The following is a 19,624-nucleotide window of genomic DNA, read 5'->3' as shown; positions in this document are numbered from 1 at the left end:
AAAACAGTGTGGCTTGTGGATAAAAAGAGATTTTAAATAAATCTTTTAATGTAGGGGCCAAAACACAAAATACAAACTGAATGTTTTTGGACTCTTAAAAGGCGTTCTCAAGGTGGCAATGACAATCTCAATAGAGCCATAAAGAAATTACACAGTGAAATGTAATCAAATTTCTATTTATTTTTCCCAATCAAAATCTTATTCATAACTCTTCACGAAGTAAGATTTGACATCACTATTCCAGTACTTAAAAGATATCTGTTTGAAATAACTCAATAATTAATTGTGTCACCAAACAGGAGGACTTCAGCTTCTCAGTTTTATTTGTTCTTTTACTTCCTTCCCTGTTCTCATGCAGAACCGCAGAGACAGTCAAAACAATCAACATAGCAGCGTCTCCTGTGTGAGTAATAGCCACATCCCTTTTTGCTACTCACCCTTCCTCTCCGACGAAGGTGACGTAAAGCTTGTTCCTCTGCAGGTCTTTCCTCGAATAACCCATAATTTGGTTAAAGGCATCTTCAAGCAAGTGGTCTCTCCTGATGATTAATCTGCAACGCAAAACAATTTCAAACCACAGTTACTTGCTGAGGATGCTGAAAAAAGTAAGAGCACCCAAGAGCCCACTCTTTAAAAGTGAGTTCCTTCCAAACTATGCGCAGGCCTATTTGATATGGTATGTCTGTGGAACACCACTGGACCTAACACTTGGTTGGCATCTGTGATACGCCTCATTCAGGTTAAAAGCCATAAGCCTAGACATTAGTCATAAAAATCATGCCAAATTTGCCCCTTTGTTTATGGTGCTTGTGAACTGAGGACAATTGCTAAATATAAATAATGTTAAAAAATACGGCACTTGCCATGCTCACAGGAACTAGCACACTTAGGCCCATATTTAAACTTTTTTAGCACCGCATTTGCGTTATTTTTTTACGCAAAAGAGGCGCAAACACAAAATATAATTGTATTTTGTAAGTTTGCACTGCTTTTGCGTCAAATAATGACGCAAATGCGGCGCTAAAAAAGTATAAATATGGGCCTTATTTATATGTTTGCACAGTGCACCTGGGAAAGACAAGGTGCCTAGTGAAATAAACTAAACTGTTTCTACTTACTTTAATTTTCCTGGACCTTGCCCATATCCTTTTGTTTCCAACTTGCGATAGAAGTTCCTTAACTTGGCTTCAAAATCCCGTTTGTAAGGGGCTGGTGCTCGAGCATTTGCACGCTGAGTGCCTGGAGGAAAAGCAAGTAACTTCAGTCAAGGCATAAACGGCACATTTCTAAGCCTGCACAATAGCATCTTACTTCGAGGCTAGTGTTACACAGACTGTCAGATGACACACTGCTGCACTTAAAGGAAACTATGCCATCTCCTTCCGGTGATTTGCCGATTAGAACTCTGATCAACATAGCACACAAAGATCGGTAAAACACAAGTAATCTAGCTAAATAATGCTTTCCTCCAAAAGTAGCCCTTCCCTCGTCTCATTTTAATAATCCAAAAATGAAAAAAGGCAATGGATGGAAATGCATAAGCTAACATTAAGAATTCTCCCATTTTAGCATTCCACCCCATCCACTTTAAACTCATTTACGCCGTCCCAGGGGGCATCATAAGCTAATTTGACCCACAATTAGCACTTTAGTCCACAAATGTAGACCACATCATTTGAACATGGAACATAATCAACTCTATGAGGATTTTGCTCTTTTAAGTCTTCAGTGATGAGATGTGACTCAAGTGAGTGGGCGCAAAGCAAATCCAAGACCTACATATGTGCCAGGTTTTGAAACTCTAACCTTTGCAGTAGTTAGGTTAAGAAAGCACAGGAAGTGCTTATTTCTTTCATTTTATGGTGCCGAGCCTTAACTAAGATGGTTGTACATAAGCTTTCACTGATATTGGCGTTCCCATTTAGTCCCTAATTACAAGTTTAGGTGTCATTTACTGCACATGAGAAATAACAATACCACGGAGTACGTTATTCATTGGGTGCGATAAATTACACCTATTACGAGTTGCTGGGGAATAACATGCAGATTCCGGTGTTTAACACACCAAAATCAACATGATATGGCAAATACTGTGTATTTTTTCCTGTTAAATTTCGGCAGGTTTGACCTGCAGAAATTTAACAAAGGTTGAGGTATTGCATACATCCAATAATTATTGGATGCTATACAAATCTATCAACTCGTAAATCCAACCCGTGTGTAAACCGGGGTTTATGCACATGTCAGAATATAGGGAGCAACTGGTGGTCAGGCCTTAAGTTGTATAACGTGCAGGTTTTAGAGCGATGTGACCAGTGCCACTGCGCCAGGCACCGAGCTTGAGGGGGCACCCTTTGCATGACAGGATTAGGCGGGATAAGAGCAGCCTGCAGTAATCTTTGTGTGTCGAGCATTTTTCAAGGGGTAACAGCAGCTGCATATCTCTGGTGGTTAATGCAATTGATGGCTAGATCTGTGATTTGTCTAGCCAAAGATTTGACTCGTGAACAGCAGTATAAAGGGAGTGGTGTTGCCTTTGCAAACCACAACGTGTAACATGTAGATCACAGATTTGTATTCCATGTAGATAGCTCAGTAGGTTATTGTTTTTGCCCACAGATCCTTTTGTAAGTTTGAGTTAATAAGTTACAATGCTTTTAATATAGTACATTGAACTATGAATTGGGATCAATGCGCTGCATGCAAATTGCAATGCATGGATTTAGAACCTCATTGGTTTTTTTTCCAATCTTTCATTATTTAAGGTTGCTAAAAAGGGTTCCTTTGGGTATTTGTACAATTTTATTAGTATGACACCACCAATCGTTGTGATACGTTTCACATCCTGAGTTTATGGGGCAGATACTACTAACACTTTCTGGCTAGTTTGCATCACAAAACTGACACAAACCTGGTGGAAAGTTTTCTTTAGGGAATTACTTTCCAACATAGATCATGTATTGCATGGGAAAGAAGCACTAAAGTGACACAAAGTAGCACAGTGTGCTACTTTGCAGCAAAGAGGCGTGCCATGGGTGGTGCCTAGACGTTACTATGTACCTTCCTATGGATTTTGATGTTCATCCCTTTATACTAACTATGCCTCCTTGAGCCACGCGTAAAGTTGGAGAAAAGATTTATTTTCTCCACACTTCATCAACTTTGCATGTGCTCTGCACCGTACAGCACGCAAAGCGTTAAACCATAGAATTTTATGCAGGAAGGGTGCCTTTCTGGTATAAGACCTATGCTTTTATGTTATCTCTCTCTTGCCATGGGTCATAGTCTTTTGAGGAAAAATAAGTGGCAGTCCCCAAAAATGAGTGGCGGTGGACCACACCTGCAACTAACGGCTCAAATCAAGAATTGAAGACAACTTAAGTTACGCCAGCACTAGAAAAGAAAGCATCAACACCTTATCTTAGATATGCTGATGATGATCTCTCTCCTATTCAGTATGCATCGGTTTACACAATTGTATGGCTGATTGTCTCTATAGGATGTGTTTGGGATATAAAGTGCTCTGGCACTCTACATTGGGATGGTAGAGAGGGATTCTGTCACAGGGTGAAGGGGAGCCAACAAAGATTGTTGCTTATGGTGCCCCCATCTCTAAAACCGACTATGGTTGTATATTTAGCACTAATGGACTGCTACCGCTGTGCAGCGTTATTAATTGTGAAACACAAAACATGCATTTTTATTTCAAGGATATCATTGCTTCTGTGGCAAAGTGGCACTTGCTCCAGTGGCACAGAAGGTATCTCCCAGGGCTGGCTACAGTCCAATGCAAGGAGAGCCACTGACTGCTATATGCTAGGGTGGACCAGGCCAATGTTGTACTTCGTGTGGTCAGTGGTGAGCTATTCAGTGACCAGACGGCTTCTCTTGCATTGGTGTTGGCAGAGTTAGATTGATACCCTCACCAAAAATAAATGAGAGCTCTCAAGTTGGTAAGTAACTCATCTACTTATGTTTTTTCTTTGATTTCAGCTACCTAAGCATTTTCCATTCTAAATGAAGGAATACAAACACTGGAAAGCAAAAACAGCACTGTACAAGTTACTCAAATTAGATATGGAACAATTAAGGACCAACCCGTGTATGCCCCACTTTTGAAATAAATGACAGAATGCAAAGCGAATATCATTATTTCCATAGTACTTAGGGGATCCAGTTGGTTGGGACATGCATCACTGTACATAGCAAAAGGACTGACATAGGAGCTAGGTCAGACAGAGGGACAGAATGCTACGCGTGACACTGATGGGTGGAGTGGGCACTGGTAGCATTGAACAGCTCTAGCGTATACCTTCTAAGAAAGTCTGAGCACTTTTTGTAACACATTTAGCAATAGAACAGTGGCGTAAGCAAGAAGACAATCCCTAGATGCATAGATTATCATCTTATCTACAACACTTTGGTATATTAGATGTCCGAATTCGAGGAATCCAGGCAATCAGAGTTCGGTCTGCGCTGATGTTTTTTTTAATACAAAATTTGCATGACCTGTCAGACGAAAACTGCAGTAGACGTGAATAAAAACAAATGATTTAAAAAAAAAAATGGCAGTGGCTAGTTCTACCACAGATGGCTTCCAGAAGATGACTTTGGGATTCTACTGTCAGGTGAACAGTACCTGGAGAGTTCTGCGGCGACGAGACGGGGGAGGCTCGCGGGGACTGGCAGTACCCGGGATGAAGTAAGGCATGTGGCGGTACATAGGACATTATCTCCTCTTCAAACAGGCTGGTGATGAGAAAAGAGAACAGGTTCGTTAAAACAAAAGGGCACGACAGCCTCTCCAGCAGCAGATTCATAACAACAATCCCCGGAGCAACGCTTGTATTTCCTAGAAAGCCGACCAGCCGCATCGGGGGCACCTGCTCAGAATGCCAAGGGCCTGATTCCATTACCCTTCACTCAAAGTTGTCGGACACGAGTAGAAATGAATTCATATACCTGGGCTGCCACGAGCGCTTTTTAATATCCTGTGTGTCTTATCGCACCTGGGTAGCAAAGCCATGTTTTCAGGCATGGCACCAAAGCTCCAAAAATGATGTGGCGAATACTAATGTCCCTTCTTATGGCCATATATATTCCTGACTAAACCTCGCCATTATGCAGGGATTACACCACGCAGCATACATTTCAGACTCTATTCAGCATGCCACGGCAGGTTTCATCGGCCTGGAGAGACATGCCCTTCGTATTTAACGAGGCATCAGCATATCTGAATGCATTGCGTTTAAGAGTTCTCAAAAAGAAAACTTCACAGTTTGCATAGAATTACGTGAAACTTTTATATTTAAAATAGTATGAATTGAAGGAGGTTAGATTTCTATTTCTATAAGGATATTTTTCTATGTTTTTCTAATCAATTTGAATCATTATCGCAAGTTACAAAAATGTGCGAATTTATGGAGTTGAAATGCACTAAAAATAATAGGAAAATAGGAAAAATAGGAACACTTTGGAACATCTTCTGTTTATTCTTTTCTATATGTATTCTTCTTTAAAGAAATTCCTGGTATTGTATCTTTTAACAAACATGTGCAACGTACATCACATCAGATATTAAGTACCTTCTATGTCAGATTAACTGTTTAGTTTCAGTGTGGACAGTCCGTATGTGCTACACAGTAATGCACCTTTCCACAATATGAATTTGTAACTGTAAAGATCGAGAAAATGTAATCCATATGCCACAGCCGCTCGTTTCAGGATTGTGAGGTCTCAACACGCAGGATATTTATGCCAAACCAAGAGATACGCTGCCACGGTACACACAGTTTTTTCCTGGACAGTATGCCAACGCTTGCCAGCCACTGATGAAACATATAACGCCACTGATCAGAAGCTCCCTGTGGGAAAGAACGTGTCCCTGAAGACAACTGGGCGAGCTTAAATCCTGGACTGAGCCCTGAAATGGAAAATCCTACTCATGTTTGACCCTTAATCACATAATGTTAGGGCTAAACTTTTCTCCTCAAGCTTCATTATAGTTTCTTGCTTCATGGTTCTTATTTGGAGTTACCCAAACCTCCAGTCACTTATCTGGTTTGTGAGTTTTTGATCTGCGCTATGTAAATGACTGCAAAGGTTTATTTGTCCCTGAATTAGGAGCTCTGGTTGGCTTACGAATACTCATGATGTACCCTGAATACATGCTGTAGGTTCACGGTCATTGATAGGACTACTATAGGAGCAGGCGCGACATCGTGATAATGCCACGATCTCCCGTTACAAGGACCGTACCTGATGAAAGGTCACTCACAGATTACTTGCATCAACAGAGATCGTCGCCGCCTAATGCACAGCTAAGGTATGGGTAGAACACTACATCTCTTCTTGGCCATGGAAATACATAATCTGCCTCCTTGTTATGTATATAGTCCAACTCACTGCATCCAAACCTGCACTCAACAGAAGGAGGTCCTTCAATCTCTTTGTTCCTCCTTCCTCTTTGTTACTGATAAATAATTTATGAGTGCCACATGCACTGATCTGCCACCGCAGGCCTTGGCCTGCAGTTATATGATATGGGAGAAACGTGTCGATGTTGAACAAGAAGGCAAGAGAAACAAACCTCTCGGAATTCTGAAATTCACCTGGGACCACTTGTAAGAGGACTCGCTCAGCCTGTCTATGTGTCTTTGCCAAGGACCAGCTCTGTGTAGTTTATCATCAGTAGAAATAACAAAGCACAAGGCTGCTGATAATCCAACACGGAAGGGCAGCAGACCTCGTCAAAAGAGAAAGGGGACAATATAGATCAATCATTGCATAGAAAATCAATGACTTACAATTACATTCAGAATATTCTCAGCTTCTTTTTGATTAAATAAAATGCCACCCACTAGTAAATTGGGTCATTGGCTTGGTGACGAATACAATTAACATCAAAAATATATCCTACAGGTAATTTAACCTGAAGTGTTGATACTTGGGACAGTGTGCACTTAAACAAAATACAGTTGCTTAGTTAGATGCATAGCACCTTTGCGATCCATTTCTCACCACTAGGTGGAAGGTACAGGTTCATCATACAGCTACCCATAGTCTTGCTGAAAGATATCTGCGGCCCAGACTCCAAAGGAAACATTCAAGGGCCCGTAAAGTGGGAATAAGTTTACCTGTGTCCTTCCTGGACATCTGCGACTGAATAAACATAGCATCTGATGCTGTCCAATTATTTACTGCTAACATTTTGTAATAGCAAATGGTTAGTTTTTCAGGTCGAGCATAGCAGCACGCATGCGCTGCTTTTCCGACGTGTTGGTATGTATCTGGGCTTTTAACAACACCCACCTCACGCCCATCACTATCGCTTGTTCGTGGGCTTGCCCTTCAAAAATCCTTTGATGACATTGGTAGATGGTTTGTTTACGTTTGTCCCTCTTTTGGGAGGATTTGTTACTGCCTTGGCTATCGCCCCAGTACATCGCTAATTGCTTTTTTGCCGATAAGTTTGACTGCGAGCGAACTTCTTTTTCCTTTTGTGTCTATCCTTATTACTGATGCTCATGGCGTCCGTGGCGCTGTGAATCGGCTAACTTATGTGAAACTGTTTTACTTTTGATTTTCAAGTTATGTGGCAAGAAAAGTCCGGTTAGGAGCTTACAACGCTAATAGCTCTAACTCAAGCAAATCATGAGAAACGCAAGAGTTGAAATTAAAATGTATTTCTAATTAATCTGCAAGAAAGGATGTCCTTGAACGTCGACTGTAACATACAGCTGTAGACCTGAAAAGGCATGATTTCTAGGTGCCATCTACTGGACCATTTTTGCATTGCTGTGTATTTTTTTTGCCTGTATGTGCATGTAGTATTAGTATAATTAATGTCTTTTTGCATGGAACTGTTAGGACAGATCATTTTACATGGCAAAGTAGGCACATTTTTCAGAAACGTTATTACATAGATTTTATGGAGGCATGGTACTTTAACTAAACACAATAGTTCTTGAGTATTCCTGGGCGCTTTTTAACACTGTTTGGAATCTTCAGAGTCATGACGATTACAGGCAAGTAATAGAAACATTACCCCGTCATCCTTACTGCATGAGGATATACTAAAGCTGTATTGCCTGGAGGCAACAAAAGGAAACAAGCACAGGACCTCCAAATCATGCCACAAATAGGAAATTAATAACACATCCACAGAGCAACAGTTCGTGATACTCTGGAACCAAACACAATATTGTCACTTTCCCCCCGTGTTTTAACGATAATACGTAACAACTGTAAGTGAATTATCTAATGAATATAGCTGCTCTGCAAATTTATTCTAAAAGGATTTAATTTGCCTCTGCCTAGGAATTAACCACTTCCCTAATGAAACTCCCCTCAGATTTCCAGGAATATCATCTCCCAGAGAAAAGTAGGCCTGGGAAATGGCACAGCAGGCCCATCTGCTTACAGTTTCTGTTGCAAGTTTTTTCGCTTATAACCAGGATCATAAGAAACAAATAAAGAGTCTGAACAACTAAGGGCCAGATGTACCAAACATTATTGCGATCGCAAACGGACCAACAGGCCGTTTGCGATCACAACAATGCATTTTGGTATTTATCAAGTCCAATTTGCGATTCAGTAACTTGTTACTGAATCGCAAATTGGATTTGCACCTACATACCGATTCAGTGTTAGGAAGGGGCGTGCCAAGGGCGTCCCTTCCTAATACTGAATAGCAGAGGTATGTATGATTGTTTGGTGACCGTGAATGCGGTCCCATAACAATCGCAGTTATCACCAATTTCAAATTGGTGGTAACGTATTCACAAAGAGGAAGGGGTTCCTAAGGGACCCCTTTCCCTTTGTGAATGCATGCAAAAAAAAAATATTAAGAGCAGTCAGTGGTTCCATGGACCACAGCCTACTCTTAAAAAAGAAAGGAAAACTTTTAATTTTTGTTTTTTAAATGTAACCCATTTGCATTTTTTAAAAAAAAGAGTGCTTTATTTAAAAGCAATCACAGACGTGGTGGTCTGCTGAGCTCAGCAGGCCAACATCCCTGTGATTGTAGCCATTCGCAATGGCTCGCAATTTGCGACCTACCTCATTAATGAGTTAGGTCAATTTGCGAGCCCTTGCAAATCATTATATGAAGCTCCTTGAGTTTCATACATTCCAACAGCGATTAATTAATTGTGATTTGGTACTCGCTATTGGAGCTAATAATACATTTGGCCCTAAATTCTTTAGTTCTCTACAGATATATGAGAAGTCCTCTCAGGGCTGGGTGGGAACCCAAAGCAGCCTCTGGCAATTTTGTAATGAAGCACTGCTGCTTTTGTTACTGGAGGCCGATATTGCAGCACTGCTGAAAAACTGGACTCCAGTGACAAAACCGGCCCCCACCACTGCAAAACCACCCCCACCCTTCCAGCCTCCAAGGAAAATGCCCAGTGCCCACTACAGCCAGTCCGGCCCTGGGTGTTCTTCTAAAATCTGAAAATAAAGAAAAGACTATTAGGACTCTGTATCAAGATGTGATAGAACAATCTCATGTGAAATATGGAAGTTTGAGGGTAACCCGTAAAAAGTGCATTCCCACTACTGTTGTTGACTGACTATTGTAAACATGACCAATTTATAGTTCATCTTGCAGCTGAACACTTATACCATGGGCAAAACTACATATATTGCACTAGGGCCATTTAAAAAAAAACTGTACCACTTGGTAAGTGAAAAATCTGCACTGATTGGCATTTGCAAAAAAGTACATGGTCGATCAGTTATCCAGTGCAAATGTCAGTACAAAATTGCACCACTTTAATGAAATCTATTTAATGGTACTGCAAAATTGTGCTGCTGCAATCTAATATGGCCCTAGAAGCCTGTGCAACACATTTACTAACTTTCATGTGTGAAAATATGCAGCACTATTCTGCATGAACGGGGAAAAATAGTGCAGCTCCATAGTTAGAAGGAGTTGCACTCTGATGATGCGATTGGCAGCAGTCGTGCTAAAATGCTATTTTCTTGCCATGCTGTGAGCTAGTACCACCTTTCACAAGACTTGCACTCGAGGTACGCCTTCTAGTACAAATTTCAATGCAAGACCAAGAGTTCAAGGGTAAGTTACCTTAAAAGTTGTACTTTTGTTGAAATTACGTGTTACGTGTAGGAACATATGTGACATTGCACTTGTTCCTTGTTTCTGCCTAGTTTCATTTGGAACTAAGGGGTATATTTAAGAAAAGTGGCGCTGCACACTTGTGCAGCGCCACTTTTCTTGCGCCCCTTAGCACCCTCCTAATGCCACCATGTGTGCGCCCTACTTAAAATATGGCGCACCATGGCGGTAGTTAGGGGACTCGCGTACGTTTTTTTTTACTCTAGACCGGCGCTTTGCAGGATTAGCATCAAAAATTCAGACGCTAATCCTGCAAAGCACCCAGAGGCCCATTCTAACAAATGGAAACCGCCTTTTAGCGCCAGCTCTGAGCAGGCGTTAAAAGTACTGAAATAATGGTGCAAGGAAATCTGTTAGATTTCCTTGTTCCATTTCCCCCGAATGGGATAACGCCCCCTTTGCATTCATTAGGTCTGGTGCAGGCATAATGTAGCACAAATTGTTACAAACTTGCGCAATGCATGCATTGTGCCACTTTGTAAATATGGTGCGGCGTTTTTGGCCTTTAAATGCCACATTAGTGTCACCAAATGACGCTTATGTGGTGTTGGAATGGCGCTAGGGGCTCTTAAATATGCCCCTAAGAGTTCACCAGAATCTTGTCATGCTATGTTCTTAACTATGACTCTACATTAATTCCATGAGCGAGTGCGCTATTCTCACGCCATCTCTAGTGGTTTACTTAGACTATAGGGGATCAGTGACGTAAAACGACTTCGGCGCTGCGGTCCCCCTCCCATCACTTTGTGGCACCTGAGTAAATCAGTGCCGTAGTTTAGTGTTTTGTGGTGTTGGTAAAACTCCTGCGCCCTGAGATAACAAACAACCTCACTCAGAAGCACAAAGACTAGCCGTGAATGAGGGGCGCCATGTGTGTTTTTGCAGTGAGATTCTGAGTTCGCTGCGGGGATCAGCAAACCCCCGAGAGGGAATGGGGAGAGACTATTGTAGCACCGAGTATGCACCTGATCTCCGTGAAGGCTAAGAGGGCTGTGATGATGAGTTACAACAGAAGCAGAGCGCACCTACCTTAACAGCATCACGAGGTCCGCGTCGCCCGACAGACGCACCAAGCCTGACGTCCCCTCCGACCGGATAAACTGGATCTTCTCCCTGTTGGGGGAAATAAATAGTTCCAGAATGTCTTTGAGAAGCAATGCGCAGATGTACAGGAGGGCAAGAGCGAACGCCAGCGGGTAGATGAAACGCAGCTCAGAGGCATGCCCCTGTGGTCGTGCCCCCAAGCCGAGCCCAGGTGAGGGGCTGGCGCCTCTGCAGTTTAGAAGGCAGGACATCTCATCTGTTCTAGTGAACGCTTCTCCTGATGCAGCTTCATTCATACCCGGCTGCCTCAGGTGGAGCAGCCGTAAAGCCAATGGAAACGAGTGCCTTAAGTTCGAGGCAGCCGTGGCCCTGCATGCCAAGCAGCCCAGCACTGGCCCTGCGGGAAGACATAGCTATTCCAAACGTGAGCTGCTCAGGGCGCACGTGCCCTTCAGTCGCTGCCAGCTGCGGCACGCGCCACTCAGCTGAAGCCCCTTTCTTCAAGCTCGCGGAGCTGCGGCGCCACGCGGCCAGCCGGCCGCATGCAGAAAGGAAACACGCCACCAGTGTCTGAGGGACGGGTGTGTGTTTGGGGGGATTTGTGTATGTGCAAAAAACGTTGAGTGCAGTGTCTCAAAAGTACTCTGAAACAGATAAAAGGTGGCGTGTTGACATGTATGCTAGGGATTTAGCTGGTTGTGCAGCATTTTGTAGTTCTTCAGGCCCAGTGAGGAGTTCAAGGCGTTTTTCCACAGGTCTCGAAATCCCCGCAGCAGAAATCGATCAGTGGGCTTGGACACGTGAAAGGGTTTGCTATTACACACTTGAAATGCTCACGTGTAAGAGTCACATACAACACCCACCGCCTGCTGAGTCTGCTCGTGAATACGTATTTTGTTTCACGGAGTACAATTTTCAAAATACTACGCAACACCAGAAGGGCAGCGTGTTTGGCCTTCGCGAATACAGATTAACCTACAAATTGATGAATTACAATCGAACATGGTCTTCAGTATGTGAGGCAGCACCCGCGAGTTAACCTCTTTATGCAGGGCCTTAGAAGAGGGGTGTCCAACATATGTCTACCAGGGCTGGATCTGTGCCAGATTTCAGACTAACCACTAAGTAAACAAGCTCTTTTTGGATTCATTGTACGTACATGTAAGTTTATGTGGTTTCTTGAAATTCTGGCATGTATCTGGCCCTCTTACAACCTCTGTTGGATACACCTGCCCTAAGAAACGAAGTGCCCTGTTTAAGACGGCAAACAGTCTTGACTTGCATTACATCTCCCGTGAAACCCTTTTTCCATACACTACTTTCCGGTGGCGTACTACTTCCCGCTTGTCTCTCCTCAGTCCTTTCCCTGGAATCCAGTTTAGTGAATTAATCAGTGCCGCCCTCTGAACAAGTCAGCTTTTATCTGTGATTTCTCTATACTCAGTTTCAATATTAATGCCATTCAGGGATTTTACAAGAAACAAGAAAAAGTGTTTCCCATTTGAAACCGAGCAGAGATTGACACAGAAATAAATAGTACTTTCATAACACAAAGCTTAATGGATTTAATCTGCCAAAGTTCGGAAATATGCAGATGCTGAATGAAGATTCAAATCTTAACTAGTATTTCTTTAGCTATTTTCATACCTTAAAACATTTCTAACTTCAAAATAGGATAATGTGTACTCTCCTTGCGGACGTAGAAAAATTATTTGAGAGAGAAAGAAAACATACAGTGACCAGGTAAACCAGCGTTAGCAAAGCTATGGGGTCAAAACAGCCTTAGTGTAGGAAGACATCCAAGCAATGTCTAGCTCCAGATACAGTCTTGATTGTCTCTTAGCCTAAGAAAAATTCTAACAGCATCTGGACCTTACTTTAGTCACTGAAATCAATGGATGCTCATTTTTCACTCCACACATACAGCACCTCTTCGAGCAGGCAAGTCATAGCAGCAGGGCCTCCTCCTCTGGATTGGAGATTCTACTCTGCTCAGTGCTGAGGGGTGGCATCAACCCGTAGTCCTGGACCTGGTCTGCGGTCCACCAGTTTGGCTGGTGCTTCAGAGTTTCAGATTATATCAAGATGAAGTACTCTCTGAACAACATGTAGTTATAATAAGTGTGTGTATGTGTGTGTGTTAATGACCGCCAAAGGCCAAGCCAAAAGCTGAGCCCCCTTGAAAATCTATAACTCCAGCTAACCACAACGGGAGCTCCATAGATATGTCCTGGGTTGTCTACACTGAAGGGAAGAGGAGGGAGGTATATCTGGATGTCACAGAGGTGACATCTCGAGTGGAGTTGGGCAGTTGCTGGATGAATCTGAAATCAGGGCTGCCCACAAATCTAAACCAGGTTTGTCCCTTGCACTGTTCCACTCATATCTATGGGCTGAATATGGGTTCCAGGGTACTCGTACAGGTGTGCCATAGTGATTGTGAACGAAGGACCATAGCAGCAAGCACGTGCTGACTGTGTGGTTGGGCCACAAGTTTACTGAAGGCACCTTATGAACAAGAGCAAACCTAGGTGTAAAAGTATCATGAATACGAGTTTAAGGCAGGCCTTCGTTTACTTACTAGGGGGATTGGCTGACAATTTTTGGGAGGAGGAGGCAGGGATCATTTTAAACCCCCCATTGGGCCCCCGTTTGGCGCTGCCTTGTGAATCACAGAGTGGACATACTGCCAATGTGGCACAAGCAAAGGTTCTTCTACAAGGCTATAGTCCTCAGGGTCCCCTGCATAACACCACTTAATAGAGCACGTCCGGTGAGCATTTCTGGACTACAGAATTTGGATATTATCTCTGCTAGCACTGTAATGAATTCTTTAAATATATCCTGATTACAGAGGATAATGAGTAACGTGGAAGCTGAGAATTTGCTCTTCAGCGATATGTGAGGGTAAGTCAAAATTATTAGCCTTTCGAGTAAAACTGAAGCACGAGGTTCAGCAACTTGCTATGTGAGGGTGTGAAACAGCACAAACTGGAGCCGTGCAGTTCTCTGCTGCTACTACTGCTGCTCTGCTCATTTTCCAGCAATGAGCGTCTGCTACATGGTATCCACAGATGGGTAATGTGGTGGATCGAGTGGTGGGGGTGGAATGCTACCTGTTCTTCTACCTATAGATTTAATCAGATTTAGGGCCTGATTAGAACTTGGCGGGCAGGTTACTTCGTCACAATGGTGACAGATATCCCATCCGCTGAAATCTAAATCCCATTATAGCTTATGGAATTTAGATTTCGGCGGACAGGATATCCGTCACAAATCAGGCCCTTTGTTAGCGTTGGTCTTTCCAACACTGAATGCTGAGAGTGGTTACACTTCCCCTCCAAATACCATGGCTTTGGTCTTTCTAAATTTTCTTTAGGGCCCCCAGGCACCAACACAGTGCTGGGGTTTGACTTAGGTAGTCGGAGAGGAACATGCAATTGAGTATCACTCTGTGGCAAGGGAAGCTGGTTCTTCAGAAGCAGAGGTGTTGTGTGCAGAGTTCCTTCGCTCATCACACAAAGAGTCTTTAAGAAGGTACCTCCTGTAGCAGGATAGTTTACTGTGGCTTCTAGAAGCCACGCTGCTCATGGAGTGCTTTCTACACTGGCATCCGAAGATAAGCTGCTAGCCCACTTCATGAGAAAGAAGATTTAGCCTGGTGGGAGTGATGCCTCAACCAGACCTCCAAAATATGTGAGCTTTGCTTGCAATGAGAAAGAGTTCCAGTCACTGAACTAGTGACAGACCCTTCTGCCTGGCTATGGCTGAAGGTCCTGTCCATGGCCAAAAGGCCATAGCGTTATTCTAAAGACACAGCAGTGAAAGGCACACAAGACAAAATCGTAAGGTTAAATTAAGCAGATGTGATGCAACTCAGAAGAAATCACGCAGCCTAACTAAACTATGCAGTTGGGACTTTTTGGTTGGATGAAACCTATTGTATCAAAGTACTGGTTACCATGAGAGAGTACTTTGAAATGAAAATGTGACTAAACGGTTTTTGAGTTTAGTGTAGCAGTTGTTACCTGAGTGAATGGTTCCGGCTCAGATCTGGCTGGCGCTCTTGCAAAATTTCAAAGATGTTTGGCTGACGCAAGAAGGCAACAATCTTATCATTGTACGCTGAAAACAGGAACACATTGTATTGAAAATTACTTTTTCTGTGTACACGTAAGAATACGTTATGGTTAGCACAATCTGTTATAACAATCAGCATGCACATGTACAAGCACATTCATCCTCTCCCGAAGGCCACTTTAGGTTGCTAGACACTACTTTTAGCCTTAAAATATTTACACCAGATATATCACCAAGAACATTCCCTGTGCGATAAATAGGAGGTCTATCAAGTTTATGAGTACGATCGGATTATGATCAATTGACGTTACGCACATGGTAAAATGATTCAAGAACAATAGCATTATAATATTAAATTTAGTGCCTTCAGCTATTTAACAAATGTCCACTTAATCGTTTATGTACTCTCAGTGGGATACGTGTGAGCTGAGAGCTGCAGCTCTGTAAAGGACAAGTTAAATGCTGCTTTTCGGAGGACAGCAAAGTTTGTTAGTTTTTCAAGTAATATTAAGTCATTACTTTCCTTTAATAAGGTTTGCAATTTTCCATGGTGTATGTTATCCTAAGCTAATATAACGAGCCCTGATTGAAGCATACATTTTTTCACTTGAAAGACTATTATTTGAAGAGTGAAACTGACAGCAGGCCCATGTGGGACCGGACTACCAGGACCAGCATTCCTTGCAAGCTGGCTTGCCCCAGGTGCAGACGCCTGAAGGCGTTTACCTTTAAAATAATTTGGGTGCTTCCGCAGCGTTGGAAGAGTGAAGCTGACAGAGGTGCCCGAGTGGGGCCGGACTACCAGGACCATCGTTCCTTGCCAGCTGGTCTGCCCCTAGTGCAGATGCCCAGAGACGTTTGAGTGAAGCTAACAGCAGGGCGTGATTGGGGCCGGACTACCAGGACCAGCGTTCCGTGCCAGCTGGCATGCCCCCAGTGCGGACGCCCAGAGACACCTGAGTGAAGCTGACAGAGGTGCCCGAGTGGGGCTGGACTACCAGGACCAGCGTTCCTTGCAAGCTCGCCTGTCCCCAGTGCAGTCACCCGGAAGCACCTGCCTTCAAAAACATTTGAATACTCCTGCAGCATGGGAAGAGTGAAGTCGACAGCAGGCCCGAATGTGGCCAGAATACCAGGACCAGCGTTCTTTCCGAGCTGGCCTGGCCCCAGTGAAGACACCCAGAGTCTGCAGCACGGGAAGAGTGAAGCTGACAGCGAGGCCTGAGTGGGGTCAGACTACCAGGACCACCATTCCTTTTCCAGCTGGCCTTCCCCCAGTGCAGACACCCAGAAACACTTGCCTTTAACAACATTTGTGTACTCCCACAGTGCATGATAAGTGAAGCTGGCAGCGGGGGCCAAGTGAGACCAGACTACCAGGACCAGCTGGCTTTCCCCCCAGTGCAGATGCCAAAAGGCGCCCGAGTGAAGCTGACAGTGGGGCATGAGTGGGGCCAGACTACCAGGACCAGCGTTCCTTGCTGGCTGCCCTGCCTCCAGTGCAAACACCTGCAGGCGCTTCCCTTTAACCCCTTCCCCGCCACGGACGTAATGGTTACGTCCATGGCAGCGCCCGTGTGGCGCCATGGACGTAACCATTACGTCCTGGGACTGGCAGTCGGGGGAAGCGCAAGCGCTTCCCCCGAGGGCCACCCCCCCAACCCCCCAGGCCAGGGCTGAAAGGAGAATCCCTTCCCCTTTCACCCCCCCCACCCACCGCGCTGATTTCATGGAAAGGGGGAAAGACGCGCTGGAAGCCATTTGCTTCCAGCGCGTCTAAGGGAGAAGGTGAGTTTTTCACCTTCGTGCGGGGGGGGGGATGCTCTGAAAGAGGCATCGAGGGAAAGGAAAGGGTTTTCCTTTCCCTCGATGTCTCTTTGAGCATTCCTACTGCCCGATCGCGATGCGATCGGGCAGCAGGAATGCCCACTAGACACCAGGGATTTGTGTATGTGTGTGTGTGTGCTTTTTTATTGTGTGGGGGAGCGACCCCTTGGGCAAGGGTCGCTCCCCTTTGGGGGCAAATGTATTTTTCGTCGTTTCTGCCCCCCCTGGGGACAGATTGGCCCTATTTTTAGGCCGATCTGCCCCCAAGGGGGGCAGAAAGCCACTAGACACCAGGGATTTTATTGTTGGTTTTTATTTTTTGTGTTGGGGGCGGCCCCTTGGGCAAGGGTCGCCCCCAGGGGCCCACATGTATATTTGGGCAGTTCTGCCCCCATTGGGGGCAGATAGGCCTATTTTTTTTAGGCCTTTCTGCCCCCAAGGGGGGCAGAATCCCAATAGCGCCAGAAATATTATGTTTTGTATGTGTGCTTTGTGTTGGGGGTTGGCCCCTTGGGCAAGGGTCGCTCCCCCTGGGGGGGCAATGTATTTATCGTCGTTTCTGCCCCCCTTGGGGGCAGATTGGCCTTATTTTTAGGCCAATCTGCCCCCAAGGGGGGCAGAAAGCCACTAGACACCAGGGATTTTATTGTTGTTTTTTTTTATTTGTGTTGGGGGGCGGCCCCTTGGGCAAGGGTCGCCCCCAGGGGCCCATATGTATTATTGGGCAGTTCTGGTTTTAGGCCTTTCTGTCCGCAAGGGGGGCAGAATCCCCATAGCGCCAGGGATACTATGGGGGTCATTTCGACCCTGGCGGTCCATGACCGCCAGGGCCGGGGACCGCGGAAGCACCGCCAACAGGCTGGCGGTGCTTCCTGGGCCATTCTGACCGCGGCGGTAAAGCCGCGGTCAGAAAAGGGCAACCGGCGGTTTCCCGCCGGTTTACCCCTGGCCCAAGGAATCCGCCATGGCGGCGCTGCTTGCAGCACCGCCATGGGGATTCCGACCCCCTTCCCGCCATCCTGGTCCTGGCGGTAAATACCGCCAGGAACAGGATGGCGGGAACGGGTGTTGTGGCATGGGCAGTGCATGGGCAGTGCAGGGGGCCCATAATGATTTTCAGTGTCTGCAAAGCAGACACTGAAAATCGCGACGGGTGCCACTGCACCCGTCGCACCACTTCAACTCTGCCGGCTCCATTCGGAGCCGGCTTCATTGTTGAAGGGGCTTTCCCGCTGGACCGGCGGGCGGCCTTCTGGCGGTCGCCCGCCGGCCCAGCGGGAAAGTCAGAATGACCGCTGCGGTCATTTGACCGCGGTACGGTCTTTTGGCGGTTCCCGCCAGGCGGGCGGCTTCCGCCGCCCGCCGGGGTCGGAATGACCCCCTATATGTGTGTGTGTGTGTGTGCTTTGTGTGGGGGTGTGGCCCCTTGGGCAAGGGTCGCCCCCCCAAAGGGTGCAATGTAATCTGGGCGATTTCTGCCCCCCCCCCCCCCCCCCCCCCTTGGGGGTAGATTGGCCTATTTTTTTTTAGGCCCATCTTCCCCCAAGCAGAGAACACTAGACACAAGGTAAAATTAAAAAATGGTTAGTGGCGGAGTGTTTGTCAACTGGCAAAGTATTTGCTTTTATGATAATAACAGTTTTTCTCCTTTTTGTTCTAGTTCAAAGCTTTTGCTGACTTTGCTGTGGCTTGTTGCAGTTTTGGCAGTAGTTGTCCTGCGGTTTGCGTAGTTGCATGTTTTAGGTAAGTAAATAAATTTACTCCAGGTGAGTATTGTTGCCATGCATGAATGACATGTTTGTAGGTGGTGTACTGAATGCAGGATTGTGTGTGAAATTGTCCTTAGATTTATGCACAATGATTATTGTGTTGTCTTATGTCTAATTTGCTTTTTTTTTCCTCTTTTTAGTGGGATATCGTTGGTGATTGCTGTGGCTGTGCAGAGTAGTTGCTGGTGAGTCAAGCTTTTTCAGGAAAGTGAGCAGTATAGTTTTTGAGTTTATAACTCTTAGTGATAAAGCTATACTTTGTTACTTATCTTACACAGTGCTGGTTGTTGGTGGTGTATTTGTCCAGTTAATTTTTGTAGGAAGGATCATGGCTAGCCGTAGGATGACCGCTCAGCAGGTTGTTAGTGTGCTTTTTGAGTCATCTTCTGACCATGAATATGAGACTGACTCTGCATCTGAGGGAGAGGGGGAAGTGCAGGATTCTGGAAGTGAATTTTCTGTCAGAGATGAATCATCTGATGATGTAGCCACTCTCAGTGCTGATGAAGGGCCTGTTTTAGAGGAGGACAGTGATGTGCCAATGGTGCAGGAGCCAGCGGCTGAAAGGCTTCCCATTGGAAGACCTGACACATGGGTTGCACCAAACATGGAGCAGCCACAGTTGCCTGCGTTTACTGGTTTTCCAGGGTGTCGAGTTAATACGGAAAACTTTTTGCCCGTCAACTTTTTTGAGTTGTTTATGGATGATATATTTTTGGAAGAGATTGTTGAGCAGACTAATTTGTATTCAGAGCAGTTTTTG

At 45.0% G+C, this 19,624-nt stretch overlaps 1 protein-coding gene across 5 annotated transcripts in view; it reads right to left on the bottom strand.

Moving 5' to 3' along the window:
* HECW2 (HECT, C2 and WW domain containing E3 ubiquitin protein ligase 2) overlaps positions 1-19,624 on the bottom strand; it is a 1,462,881-nt gene that overhangs the window by 163,176 nt on the left and 1,280,081 nt on the right. For all 5 annotated transcript variants that reach the window (XM_069225854.1, XM_069225856.1, XM_069225859.1 and 2 more), the window contains 5 exons: positions 15,214-15,310; positions 11,171-11,254; positions 4,640-4,749; positions 1,119-1,239; positions 438-551 (listed from right to left, as the gene is read on the bottom strand). In XM_069225854.1, coding sequence (XP_069081955.1) covers positions 438-551; positions 1,119-1,239; positions 4,640-4,749; positions 11,171-11,254; positions 15,214-15,310 — 526 coding nt within the window. The remainder of the gene's footprint in view (positions 1-437; positions 552-1,118; positions 1,240-4,639; positions 4,750-11,170; positions 11,255-15,213; positions 15,311-19,624) is intronic.

The sequence above is a fragment of the Pleurodeles waltl genome, chromosome 3_1, assembly GCF_031143425.1.
Source record: "Pleurodeles waltl isolate 20211129_DDA chromosome 3_1, aPleWal1.hap1.20221129, whole genome shotgun sequence".
NCBI lineage: Eukaryota > Metazoa > Chordata > Amphibia > Caudata > Salamandridae > Pleurodeles > Pleurodeles waltl.
This window is presented reverse-complemented; position numbering and strand designations above follow the sequence as displayed.